The sequence below is a fragment of the Ovis canadensis genome, chromosome 25 (genome assembly GCF_042477335.2).
Source record: "Ovis canadensis isolate MfBH-ARS-UI-01 breed Bighorn chromosome 25, ARS-UI_OviCan_v2, whole genome shotgun sequence".
Taxonomy (NCBI): Eukaryota; Metazoa; Chordata; class Mammalia; order Artiodactyla; family Bovidae; genus Ovis; species Ovis canadensis.
This window is the reverse complement of record NC_091269.1, coordinates 24775876-24790210: the sequence shown is the minus strand read 5'-3', so window position 1 is coordinate 24790210 and position 14335 is coordinate 24775876. Positions and strand designations below refer to the sequence as shown.

Here is a 14335-nt window from a genome sequence, read left to right as displayed (position 1 = left end):
TAAAATAAGTCAAACCATCTTTTAAAAAACAAAAAACAGAGGGACTTCCCTCGTGGTCTAGAGGTTAAGAATCCACCTTCCAAGGCAGGAGACATGGGTTCGATCCCTGGTTGGAGAACTAGGATCCCACAGGCCTCGGGGCAACACACCACAGCAAGAAGCCCCGCCCGCAACAAACACCTAACAAAGTCATAAATGAATAAACAAAGGAGCCAGATCGAGGCTGGGGGAGGCTGAGACAGGCTGGCCGCCCTGAAGCAGAGGCAGCCGTGACAGCAACAGCAGTGGGCCCTGTGAGCCATAGCAGTGGTCCAGACCCCCAAGCCACACTGTGATGGGAGCAGATAGGTACTGAGCACGCACAAAGTGCCAGGCAACTATGCCTGTGTAGCCTGGCACCCTTGCTTCTTCCTTTTCTTTCTAATAGAATTTTATCTAAAACTTTTTATTGACCATGCTGCAGTTTACAGGATTTTAGTTCCCTGACCAGGGATTGAATCCAGGCCTTCTGCGGATTCACAGATTCTTAAAGCACTGGACTACCAGGGAATTGACAGTACCCTTGATTTCTCATTGCATAGCTTCTATGAGTGAATCCCAGATGCCTCAGTTTCCTCAACTGTAAACTGCAGTAATAATGCTTGCTTCTTTTAGAAGGCAAAGAGATTATGTAGCCACCTCCCCCAGCAAAGTGCCTGCAACCTATCGATAACACTCATTAGCAGGAAACTGTTACTCTCATTATTATTAGAGACAGATCATCACCCTCATTTCCATTTGAAAGAACTGATTCCCAGAGAGCTTTAATCATCAAGCCAAAGTCACTTGCTTCAGCAGGAGAGGTGGGCCCCAAACCCAGTCCACGTAGAGTCCACGGGCCATGGCGGCCTCCTGGGGGAATTTATTGTCCTGTTCTCAGCCATTAATTCCTACTGAATGCAATTTTATTGAACATGAATTAGTTGGTTGTGAATACAGACAATCCAAGTAAAGATGCGTTACTGATCAATATTCAGTGTCTGAGTCCAGGGGGAACGCCAGGAAAGGAAGATGAAAAAAAAACAAAGTGTGCCGTCAGACAGGACAGATGCCATCAGCCGGGCTGGAAGCCCCTTTTCAAGACGCAACCTCTCCCGGACCCAGGCCAGAGCCCAGGCGCAGTCCCCTTCTCATGCTTTCTGGCAGGACCTGTGCACTTACCCTTCCCTCTGCCTGGACCAGCCTCCCCTCCCTCCCTGCCTGACAGGGTTTCTCACTTCAATAGCAAGGACTCTACCTCAGAAGACTTCCTCCACAGAAAAATCTCCCCCTCAGGAAGGCCTCCTCCTCCTCCTCAGGCAGACCTCCTTCTCCTCATCTTCTTTCCCAGGAAGGCTTCCTCCTCCCCCTCCTCCTCCTTAGGAAGGCCTCCTCCTCAGGAAGGCCTCCTCTTCCTCCTCAGGAAGGCCTCCCTCTCCTTCTTTTCTTTCTCCTCAGGAAGGCCTCCTCTTCCTCCTCAGGAAGGCCTCCCCCTCCTCCTCCTCAGGAAGGCCTCTTCCTCCTCTTTAGGAAGGCCTCCTCCCCCTCCTCCCCCTCCTCCCCCTCCTTCTCCCCCTTCTCCTCCTCAGGAAGGCCTCTTCTTCCTCCTCAGGAAGGCCTCCTCCTCCCCCTCCTCAGGAAAGCCTCCTCCTCCTCCTCCCCCTTCTCCTCTTCAGGAAGTCCTCCTCTTCCTCCTCAGGAAGGCCTCCCCATCTCCTCCTCCTCCTCCTCAGGAAGGCCTCTTCCTCCTCCTCAGGATCTTTCCCCTTCCCCTCCTCAGATTATCCAGTTATCAGTGTCCCTGCAATTCTCTGTCCTCAGTTCTGAACCAGAATTTACTACCTTGCACTGGATTGCCTATTCATTTCTATGGGTCTCTTTCCCACTCAGCTGAAACTTCCTTCAAAGAATGAAGTCTCATTGCTCCTATTCTCACTTCCAGGGACACAGAGCAGGCTCAGAGGAGGTATTTGTTGAGTAAATGAAGTCATCTTGTCCACCATCCTGTGCTTGAGTTCCACCAAGAGTTGTATTTTCTATTTTGGTTTTATATGTACCACATGCTGGGGCTTTCTTGCCTCCCCTTAGAAGACATACCACACAAGCTAATAAATATTCTTTGCTAGCTGCCTTCCATCGCTGGAGCCTGTCTGCCATCCACACAGAGACAGCCACAGTAGGGGGACCACCTTATCTTGTGCATCCAAGGCAAAACAAAATGATTCAACACTTCCAAAACAAGCACACAGATGCAAATGGTTTCAAAAAATAGACCCCAAACCAAACTGAACACAAATACCAAGGGAAGAAAAGCAGACAGACAGAAAGAGCTACATGAAAGTCTAGCACACCCAGGGCAGGTTTAATTAGCTCTGCCCTGCAGACTTTTTCTGATACTCACACAGGTATCCTATACAAAAAGGCAACTGGAGGTCTTCTGGTATCACTGGAACTCTTCAGATGCTTCCAGATACTTCCAAAAACATCTAGATGCCCCACACAGGTACTCTTTTTGAGAGCAGCAAGAAGGTTCACCAAAGGTGTGAGACAGTCTGTGACCGGAGGATTGCCAGACATTTATTAAGCACCTACTGTGTGCCAGGCATGTGCCAGGTATTGTCACCTACCTACCTACTGACCTGACTGCATTCATTTGCCAAAGTCCCCTGAGGTAGATTGTTAGTTCTGTTCTACAACTGAGGAAACCGAGGCTCAGTGTTTATGATTTATACACTGCAAGGGGGGGAGTCTAATCCCCTGAGCTGTCTGATTCTTAGTTTAATACACTTCCCATTATCCACAGACATTTATGTGCAAATGTTAATTAAGAAACCAAACCTGGGCTCTGCTAGGTCATCCATGTGAAGAGTAGGCTCAAGGCTCACCTGGTCGTAGCCCTAAGGGACTTGGGGGAGGGAATCCCCATTTTCACTCCTTGGAGGCCAACCCTAGGCCTGGCTGGAGGGGGGCCTGTGCCTGGCAAGTCACCCTTGCCCTCTGCAGTACCTGTGAGGTCACAGTGCCCAGCTCTGGAGGCCTCACCATTCATGCCCAGCCTGGTTCCGAGTGCCCCCTGGGAGGTGTCCTGCCCAAGGTGGGCTGGGGGCTGCCTGGGGGAGGTACCCCACAACTAGAGAGCAGGGTTGACCGATTTGACTTAATCAGTGAAGACAGAGCCACTTCCCATGAAGACCCCATGAACGAGAAGACACTTCCAGCTTCCCCAAGGGACACAACTATCCAACTCTTCCCCTCCCCTACTTGCTTATACCTTTGGGCAAGATCCTCAGGAAGGCTTGAATATGCAATGGTGAATGGCTACCCACTCCAGTATTCTTGCCTGGAGAATCCTATGGACAGAGGAGTGTGGCGGGCTACAGGCCATTGGGTCGCAAAGAGTAGGACACGATGGAGCGACTAACACGTTCACTTTTTTTCACCCCCACCCCAGAGGTAGGCAATGCACTGAATTCAGGTGTGGCTCACTCATACCAAGTCTTTCCTAAAATTGGGATGGGGGATGGGAGAGACAGCCATGTGCAGGAATAAAACAAACAAACAAACAAAAAATCCCAACAGTCTTCTACAGGTAGGAAAGGAGAAATAGTTAAGTATTAAGAAATATATAGAATATAAGAAATTGTTGAGTTGCAGGTTAGTGAAAAGTGATGTTCTGAAAAGCATGGCTTTTGGTTCCAACAGCTGAGATTCCATTCCTGCTTCTCCACTTCCCATTGTAGGTCTTGGACAAGTCCATCCACCCTTCTGGGCCTCAGAGGCCTCCTCTCTAGTATGGGGGCAACGGTACCAGGATGACTGGCAGGTGCCCTGCCAGCCTCCTCTCCCTCTCAAATTCCCTCTCTCCTTGTAAAGAATAAGAGCTCGGGAGGGAATACAGGGTCCTCAGAAACCATCACATAGAGGTCCCAGCTCCAAGCTCCAGTCACAGGGGAAGCCAGGTTTGCACGGGGATCCTTAGTCTAGAAGGAGGGGTCTGCTTTCCTCAACCCACTGACGGTCCCTCCGCCGCCCTCAGCTGGCTAAGGAGACTCAGCCAGTCCACCGTGGCCTCCCGGGAGGAGGAGCTGGGGGCTGAGGCTGACTCCCTCTGTTTTTCCTCCTTCCCTCATAGAAAGGCAAGGTCCTCTTTACTCCAGCTGAGTGTCCGCTGGGTCTGAGTAAGGTTGCTCTCCCAAGCCGCTATGGTCTCTGCTTCAGATCCCCTGAGTAGGGGGAAAGAAACGTTTTCCGGTGGCTTTTCGCTCACCTGCTGGGCCTGCCACGGAGCGGGGCATCGCTTGGCTTGCGGGCTGGGGAAGGCTCAGAGCACTGGGCGGGATGTCTCCGCCTGCGGCAGCCAGCCCTCTCTGAGCTGTCTCTGGTCTGCCCGGGGGCGGGATGGGGTGAGGGAGGGTGACGCTCCCAACCCAGGGGACTCCGGACAGGCCTCGAAGGAGCTGAAGTGCTGGACAGGAGGCAGCCGGGTGGGCAGCCCGCAGCCCGCTCCCCGCAGCCTCTCGGGGCAGCCGGGCAACCGAGCCGCCACCTCCGGAGGCGCGCGGCGCTGCCCCAGGGGCACAGGTAACAGGGTGCGAGGATCCCCGCTCCAGGCCCCGCCGCCCCCGTCCGTTACCTTCCACTTTGGTGAGGGTCAGGACCGGACTGTTGCAGGCGCTGAGCGGGGCCACCCGGGCCGAGTGCTTCTTCATGATGAGCCGTCAGCCTGCAGGAGCGCCGCTGCCGATCGCCTACATCCTGGGGCCGGCTGGAGCGCGCCTCGCGGGCCCGTTGGCCTCCTCCGGGGAGGAGCGCGAGCTGCTGGCCGCCCCGGCCCTGCCTCCCGGGGCCGCCGGCCGGGCTCCCGTCGCCGCGCAGGGCTCACTGCGGCGGCCGCCCCGCGGAGCGCATCGTCGCCGGCAGCGCACCCACTCCGCACCCGCGCGCACAGCCTCCCGTTCCGAGGTTGCCGCAAACTCCAACGTCACGGACAAGTGCACTCCCCGCTCCCACCCCGCGGGCTCACCTGCTCCGCCCCCGCCCCGGGCCGCCCGCCCAGCCCCGCAGCCCGGCTTCCTCCCTCGGAGCTCGGCCCCGAGGGTTGCCTCCGGTCCGGGCGGGGGGCCTGCCCGCAGCTCCCCGGCGGCCCCTGTCCTTTGCTGAAACCAGCGCACGGAAGGCGAGGCCCTGAGAACTTAGCCTCAGAGGTTCACAAGTTTAAACAGGGAGCTACTGACTTCGGATGGGGAGTCAGCCTCCTCCCTGCGCAAAATCCTGAAGTATTGGTTTACGAGAGGAGTCAGAAAAAGGCAAAGCTTTCCCAGGCTGGCATTAACTTCTTTGGAAGTCTGGGGGCACGTTATTCTGCCTGATCCCCTGGACAGCTCTTTTTCCTCTTGAGGACGGTGACAAGTCCAGAGAAGCAAGGCTGCCTCAAGAAAACAAAGGCGTGGGACTTCTGTGCCTGTCCTGGTGCCCCAGTCCTGAGAGGTTCGACTGCCTGGGAAGCAGGGAAAGCTTCATTTCGGCCCAGATTCTAGGTTTCTACCGCAGCTTTTGCCTCTGCAAGCCCTGGTCTCACTGCTTCTACTCTGACCCACCTGTAAGCTACTGGCCAGTGATGCTTGATTAAAAGTAATGACATACCCCTTGCATCACTGGCTGGGCGATCCCTGAGTGACTACCCGATCCACAGGACGTTTATCTCATGATAGTGCATCATCACAGGTGCCCAGCCATCATCCTTGTGGAAAGGACGCACAGGACTTGTGTGGTCCAGGAACTCGAAGGGCTTTATGGGCATCTCATTCATGCAGCCATCGGTTTTGCTCCCAGTCTCCGCTGGGAATCTGAAGGCTCCGTGCTGCTCCCAGGCAGGTTTCGTTGTTATTGTTAAGCCCTTACCTCCCACTCTACCTGGTTTCCTGTCACAAAGTGGATGTTCCACTCTACGATGTCATTTTTATCCCCCATAAGGGTAACTCAGTGGCATGGCAGAGATGGAGAGGGGTCTTATAGCAATCCGGTTTCCCTGGCCTGGAACCTACCAGGTGTCTCTGGTGACATCCATCTGCATGCTCCCAGATCTCTGGTGGAAGTGGTTCCTACCAGTTGCTTTTGGAAGGTTCTTGTTATTTGCTTGCTCTCAACTCCTGAAATGAACAGTATGACTGCTGGGTCTCCAAAAAGCCAGGGCTTCCCAGGGTCGCTGCCTCATTGCTCTAGCAAAGGAAAGGCCCTCTAGTGGTGGCCTTCACACTATGAGCCTCTTACTCGGACCTTGTCCCCAGGACTCTAGAGATGCTGCTGCTGCTAAGTCGCTTCAGTCATGTCCAACTCTGTGTGACCCCGTAGATGGCAGCCTACCAGGCTCCCCCGTCCCTGGGATCCTCCAGGCAAGAACACTGGAGTGGGTTGCCATTTCCTTCTCCAATGCATGAAAGTGAAAAGTGAAAGTGAAATCGCTCAGTCGTGTCCGACCCTCAGCGACCCCATGGACTGCAGCCCACCAGGCTCCTCCGTCCATGGGATTTTCCAGGCAGGAGTACTGGAGTGGGGTGCCATTGCCTTCTCAGAGAGATGACACCACAGTAAGTCAATAAACCATTCTCTTCTTTGTAAAAATTAAGCACAAACAAACAAAAAGCAAACCAAAAACTCGAAAAATCTCATCTATTAAAGAAGACCTTTCAACATAATATTCCCATGTGTTGTTTCCTCAATCAACATTTGCCATATACACAATAACTAAATAAAATAAACATCACATCATAACTTACCCACTTTATGAGCACTATGTATCAAGTACTGTGCTGTGTGTTACATAAATCACTTCATTTTCTACTCACAAAAGCTCTGCAAATTTGTTGTTACTTAGTTTTACAAATAGGGAAACTGAGGCTAAGAGAAATGAACTAAAATGTCCCAGGTAATATACAAACCAGCTGAGCAGGGATTTATTTATTTTTCTATTTATTTTTTAATGGAGGAAAATTGCTTTACAATGTTATGTTGGTTTCTGCCATACAACAACTTGAATCAGCCTTTATATACATATCCTCTCCCTCTTGAGAGTCCCTCCCCTCCCTGCAACCCCCCTCCCCCAGGTCATCCTAGAGCATCAGGCTTGGCTCCCGTATTAGACAGCAAATTCTCTCCAGCCATCTATTTTGCACATGGTACTGTACCTATGGCGATACATTCTCCATTTGTCCCACACTTTCCCCTCTGTGTCCACAAATCCGTTCTCTACATCAGTGTCTCCATTTTTTCCCTTGAGCTGCTGCTGCTGCTAAGTCACTTCAGTCGTGTCCGACTCTGTGCGACCCCATAGACGGCAGCCCACCAGGCTCCCCCGTCCCTGGGATTCTCCAGGCAAGAACACTGGAGTGGGTTGCCATTTCCTTCTCCAATGCATGAAAGTGAAAAGTGAAAGTGAAGTCGCTTAGTCGTGTCCAACTCCTAGGGACCTCATGAACTGCAGCCCACCAGGCTCTTCCGTCCGTGGGATTTTCCAGGCAAGAGTACTGGAGTGGGGTGCCATTGCCTTCTCCCTTGAGCAACTCTGAACAAATAAAAAGCCTATACCTACAACTGCTATGCTATTCTCTTATGTTATAAAATGTAAAAATTCCACGTAAGTATTCCAGCTGAGGTGGGAGACACAGCAATCTGTAATCCATTTCCTTTCATTTCACTGTGGTTTTAGAAGAGCTCGTCATGCTCATGCTTATCTGGACTGCCAAACGCATTGTGCTGCACAGGTCACAACCGAAATGTCCAACAAGCGTCTGCCTAGCTGATTCTTTAGTTATCTGTGCTTGTGTGTGCACGAAGTCGCTTCAGGCATGTCCAACACTTTGTGATCCTATGGACGGTAGCCCACCAGGCTCCTCTGTCCATGGGATTCTCCAGGTAAGAATACTGGAGCGGGTTGCTATGCCCTCCTCCAGGGGATCTTTCATGACCCAGGGATCGAACCTACATCTGTTATGACTTCTGTACTGGCAAGCAGGTTCTTTACCCCTAGCGCCACCTGGGAAGCCCTTTTAGGTAACTACTTTCTATTTATTGCAATCTTAAGTATAATTCAAATATATAACTCAGTTCAGTTCAGTTGCTCAGTTGTGTCCAACTCTTTGCGACCCCATGGACTGCAGCACGCTAGCCCTCCCTGTCCAACACCAACTCCTGGAGCCTACCCAAAGTCATGTCCATTGAGTCGGTGATGCCATCCAACCATCTCATCCTCTGTAGTCCCCTTCTCCTCCTGCCCTTAATCTTTCCCAGCAGCAGGGTCTTTTCCAATGAGTCAGCTCTTCGCATGAGGTGGCCAAAGTATTGGAATTTCAGCTTTAGCATCAGACCTTCCAATGAACACCCAGGACTGGTCTCCTTTAGGATGGACTGGTTGGATCTCCTTGCAGTCCAAGGGACTCTCAAGAGTCTTCTCCAACACCACAGCTCAAAAGCATCGATTCTTCGGCACTCAGCTTTCTTTATAGTCCAACTCTCACATCCATACATGACTACTGGAAAACCACAGCCTTGACTAGATGGACCTTTGTTGGCAAAGTAATGTCTCTGCTTTTTAATATGCTGTCTAGGTTGGTCATAACTTTCCTTCCAAGGAGTAAACACCTTTGAATTTTATGGCTGCAGTCACCATCTGCAGTGATTTTGAAGCCCCCCAAAATAAAGTCTCTCATGGTTTCCACTGTTTCCCCATCTATTTCCCATGAAGTGATGGGACCAGATGCCATGATCTTCATTTTCTGAATGTTGAGCTTTAAGCCAACTTTTTCACTCTCCTCTTTCACTTTCATCAAGAAGCTCTTTAGTTCACTTTCTGCCATAAGGGTGGTGTCATCTGCATATCTGAGGTGATTGATATTTCTCCTGGCAACCTTGATTCCAGCTTGTGTTTCAGCCAGCCCACCATTTATCATGATATACTCTGCATATAAGTTAAATAAGCAGGGTGACAATATACGGCCTTGACGTACTCCTTTTCCTATTTGGAACCAGTCTGTTGTTCCATGTCCAGTTCTAACTGTTGCTTCCTGACCTGCATATAGGTTTCTCAAGAGGCAGGTCAGGTGGTCTGGTATTCCCATCTCTTTCAGAATTTTCCACAGTTTATTATGAACCACACAGTCAAAGGCTTTGGCATAGTCGATAAAGCAGAAATGGATGTTTTTCTGGAACTCTCTTGCTTTTTTGATGATAGACAATTAAACATTACTGAATACCCTTGCCATTAATTTCACTCTAGGCCGCTTTGATACCCAAGAGGTCATCAGCTCCTTGCGGCTTTCGATCTCTGCTTATCGAAGAGGTGGTGTGGTATCAGTGCTCAACTTCTTCCCCTTAGTTTTAACACTGAGTGCTTTTCTCTATTCAACTCTATCAGCCTGTGTGCTTCCTCACCTTGTGTTTCACATAAAAAACAAGCTTCCTCCACTCCTTTTAAAAATATTACGTTTATTTATTTATTTTGCCACACCACCAGCTTGCAGAATCTTAGTTCCCTGGCCAGGGATGGAATCCATGCCCTCTGCAGTGGAAGCTTGGATTCTTAAGCACCAGACACCAGGGAAGCCCCCTCCACTTCTTTTCAAATCAGGAGGCTCTGCTACTTTCCATAGGAACACTGATACTCCTCAGTGCACATCTTTTTGAAAGTAGGTGTGATGCATGCAGGCTAAGTCGCTTCAGTCATGTAAACTCTGTGTGATCCTGAGGGTAACAGGCAGGAAGGCCAGGGGTCTCCAAATGGAGGAAATAGCCTGCAAGTGTCAGACATTTTTATCTCTCTTAAGCAGCAGGAGGAAACAAACTAGCGATATTTTTTCCTTCTCTATACAAATTTAAAAGGAGGTTTCTCTTAAAATACTGTGTTGCCATAATGATACCTGGTTTCACCTGAAGTTAACTATTCTCAAACCTTGAGTTCACCAATACATTTTTCTTATGGAAATATTTGTCTTAAGCTTTGTTAATGTACTATGCATTTACCCCAAACTCTGTCTTCAAGTTGGTTCTGCTTAATGGCTCAGAATTTACTTGACAAACCAGTATGTTATACTCAGATATTGTTCCCCTAATCTATGTAAACAAAACTATTTGTATGGTAATCTGCCCTTCTACAAGATTCAAGTTAATCAATTTATGGCCTGGGATGAATCATCTGGTGCCAAGATTATCCCAAAATGCATCTTATGCGTGAGGGGACATTCCTTTCTTTCATTAACAGACTGCTAGTGACTATATAACATCCAGCTGAAGACTAGCAGGGGGGTACTCTTTCTGCCGCCTTCTGATGCCTATGTCAGAAGCTTTCTCTGTCTCCTTTGTTCTTTAGTAAAACTTTATTACACAAAAGCTCTGAGCGATCAAGCCTCGTCTCTGGCCCCGGATTGAATTCTTCTCCTCCGGAGACCAAGAATCCTGGCCTCTTTTCGTTCAGCAACAACATTTCAATCCCAAAAACTTTAGCCTGCCAGGCTCCTTTGTCCATGGGATTCTCCAGGCAAGAATACTGGACTGGGTTGCCATTTCCTTCTCCAAGGTGTGATGGGGATGCATATTTAACACCTCACATACATACAAGTATTCTAGAAAGTTAACTGTGTACTGGTGTATGAGTATAAACCAGTATCTTAAAAATTCAAACAATTTAAAACTCTATGCTGGAGCTAGGCTATAATGATCTAATTCAGGGATACCCAGAAAATCACCAAGTTTCCCACTCAACACCCAAATCTCAAATTACCAAAAAAAAAAAGTGCTAATAATTCTTTCAACAACAACAAAAAAGAGACATGATCCTTGAAATATCAGTGGAAACAACTCTGTATAAAAAATATCCAGGACAGAGGATGGGTCACTTGACCTCTCCTCTTTTTTGGAGGGTATGTTGTTGTTTAGTCACTAAGTCGTGTATGACTCTTGCAGCACCAAGGACTGTAGCCCGGCAGGCTCCTCTATCCATGGGGTTCTCCAGGCAACAATACCAGACTGGGTAGCCATTCCCTTCTCCAGGGGATTTTCCCCACCCAGGGGAAAATCCTTGGGTCTTGAACCTGGGTCTCCTGCATTGCAAACTCTTTACCATTGAGCCACCTGGGAAGTCCCTTTGGAGAGTATGAGTGGGAGCCAATAACTGAACGATATTATTGGGCATCCACCTGTCTTAAATTTAGTATTACAGAGATTAATCCGAAAGCAGATCTGGGATGACATTTTCCAGGTTGTATTCATTAACAGATCTTCCTTGCCATCTTCTAAAAATGTAAGGTTCACTCATCAAAGTCAAGCGTTTCATCAGCTTGACATCTGATGGCCACTGGTCTGACAGAAACGTGTTCTTTGGCTCTGACCCCACTCTCGTTTGTTTTTCTGTTTCCCTCAATGCAGTTGAGGACGTGGGATATTTAATGGCAGTTTGTGGCAAGCTGGTATGGTGTACTCACAGAGAATAGATAGCCTAGCTTCTCTGCTCTATTTTGGTTTTGTTTTCTTCCGTGTTTCTCCTTTTATTTTTTTAATTGCAGTATGATTGCTTTACCGTGTTGCTGTGTGAATTACTGCTGTACAATGAAGTAAATCAGTTATGTGTATACATATATCTCCTCCCTCTTGAATCTCCTCCCAACCCCTCCCATCCCACCCCTCTAGGTTATCACGGAGCACCAAGCTGAGTTCCCTGTATTGGACAGCAAGTTCCCCCTAGGGAAATATATAGGTGCTTTTGAACTGTGGTGTTGGAGAAGATTCTCGAGAGTCTCTTGGAATGCAAAGAGATCAAACCAGTCAATCCTAGAGGAAATCAACCCTGAATATTCATTGGAAGGACTGATGCTGAAGCTGAAGCTCCAATACTTTGGCCACCTGATGTGAAGAGCCGACTCACTGGAAAAGACCCTGATGCTGGGAAAGACTTCGAGCAAAAGGGTAAGGGGATGGCATAGAATGAGATGTTTAGGTAGCATCATTGACTCAACGGACATGAATCTGAGCAAATTCATTCACTCCAGAGACAGTGGAGGACAGAGGAGCCTAGTGTGCTACCGTCCATGGGGTCACAAACAGTCAGGCATGACTTAGGGACTGAACATCAACAACAGCAACAACATCAGGAGACGCATAGGAAAGTGTCCATAGTATTAGAGATCCGTGTAGCCACGAACTATAAATGACCCAAGTCTATCGACAGAGAAGCAAACTGCCATGTGTTTATGTAATAGAATACTTTAAGCAATGTAAATAAATGTGTAAAGCTGGGAAAAAAAGGAAGTAGATGGTCTCTGTGTGTTCGAAGTAAGTTCAGTGAATAGATACGAGGGTAACAAGCCTTCGATGCAGAATTTACACACCACAAACCCTATTTGTATACTCCCTGACCTGCCCCTAACAGTCTTTTTGCTATCGCCCCACTTCCCACTTGCATAACCAAAGAGAAAAAAGTGAAAGAGGGGTCCCAGGAAAGGAAGGAGATGAAACAGCGGGTTTCTCCCACCACCAAGTGGCTATATTTCAGTTGCAGCCCACAGGTAGGGGCCTGCTCATGGCCTGTTAGGAAGAAAGAGGCAGATAAGCTGGGGGTGAATCACCCCGAAGTAAATGCTATGTAGGGCCTGGCTGATTTCTCAAATTCTGGAGGCCTACCACACTTCCTCCTGGCATGGAGCTTCCAGCTCTGGGCTTACATTCAGGCTTCAGCTTCCCTAAATAACTCATGCTGCCCAAATATCCTAACCTGACTTCCTGAGCAGACTCACGATTCTGCCATCCACAGGGGTCACTGGCCTATTCCTTCCTCTCTGCTGGTATGTGGATACATATAGGGCCTCCCTGGTGGCTCAGACGGTAAAGAATCCACCTGCAATGCAGGAGACCTGGATTCAATCCCTGGACTGGAAAGATCTCCTGGAAGGGAATGGCAACTCACTCCAGTATTCTTGCCTGAAGAATTCCAAGGACAAAGGAGCCTAGCGTGCTGCAGTCCGTGGGCTCGCAAAGCGTCAGACATGATTGAAGCGACAAACACTTTCACAGGATAGTTCAACTGAGGCATCCAATCTCTTTTGTGGGATTAAATTGTACTTATGACTCTCTTGAGCTTCCATGCAAGACAGCATGGAAAAGACCTTGAACAATGGCCAAGAGCTTGAGTCTGAACTCCAGCCCTGCCAGCTGGAGTGACCAACCTTGAGTGGCCACTCAGACACTTTTGTCCTCAGTTTCCTAATCTGGGCACAAGAGGGTTTTCAAACTGCTTCCTGGTCTCTGTGCAAAGCAACTCTACCTTACTTGTTGGCGTTCCATGGTAGATCTCGCTTATAAAAACCGTTGTCACTGCAAAAAGAAAGTTTTGAAAACCATTGACTGGAGAGTCTCCAAGGTGCTGTTTGACTTTAAAATCAGTGGTGTGTGAAATTATCTTTTTAGGTACAACAATGTCAGTGTCTCCAAAGATCTTAAATGAATCTTATTCTTTGTGAATATCTCCACTTAGTTAAGCAGATTTTTGCTATAAGTAGTTTTCTCACTTTTTGGACGAAGCTAGAAGTACATTTACATTTGTCAAAATTCATAAAGTTGTATAATACAAAAGAAGAATCAACTATTTGTAAATTACATATCATTTTAAAAATTAGGCATATGTTTTACATAGACAAATATATATAACTGATTTTAATATTTAATAAAATATACCTTTTATCATGTTTTGGCTATTCTTTTCCTATTCATTTTGTTATATTCTGTTCTTTCATTGCAAAAAAAAAAAAAAAAACCCCACTGATTGTGATCAACTAAGTTGGTTTGATTATACTTCACTCATGGGTCATAATCCATGTGATTTGAAAAATATTGTTAACAATAACATTCTTTGTATGCAAAAACGTTTACTTAATCTGTTCAAGATAAATAATAAAAATTTTAAATCCAGTCAAGATTTTCAACAGATAGAAAACAGACCACTTCAATTAATTCACTCTGAAATATTTAACACTGTGTCCTTTACAGTATTAAGGAGGAAGAGTAACAGATTATTCCTGTGGTTACGCAAGTTTCAAAATTATCACTTAAAGTAGCTCCAGGAACCAGAAATGAACTCTTACCCAAATAAGTCAGTCTACAGGATTCAGAAGCTTTCAGAGAGGAGCAACCATTGCAAAGGAGAAAAAATCTAATGATTAAAAGAAATTAACCCTCATGCACCGGGCAGCTCATTGCCCTGATCTGGCGGGAATAACTGACAACCTCTGTCAGGAACTTCAAGCGCAGGTGCAGGGCAGCCTTCTCTGTCTTCACT

The 14335-nt window shown here is 48.0% G+C and overlaps 1 protein-coding gene across 2 annotated transcripts in view; it reads right to left on the bottom strand.

Annotated features, from left to right (window-relative positions):
• Window positions 1-14335, bottom strand: part of SLC35F3 (solute carrier family 35 member F3) — a 408781-nt gene that overhangs the window by 125899 nt on the left and 268547 nt on the right. Inside the window, exon 1 of one of the 2 annotated variants that reach the window (XM_069572529.1) lies at window positions 4652-5048. The exons of the other annotated variant lie outside the window; for it this stretch is intronic. Within the exon in view, the coding sequence (XP_069428630.1) occupies window positions 4652-4727 (76 nt within the window). The 5' untranslated portion in view covers window positions 4728-5048. Of the gene's footprint in view, window positions 1-4651; window positions 5049-14335 lie in introns of those variants that run through there. 2 annotated transcript variants of the gene reach the window in all.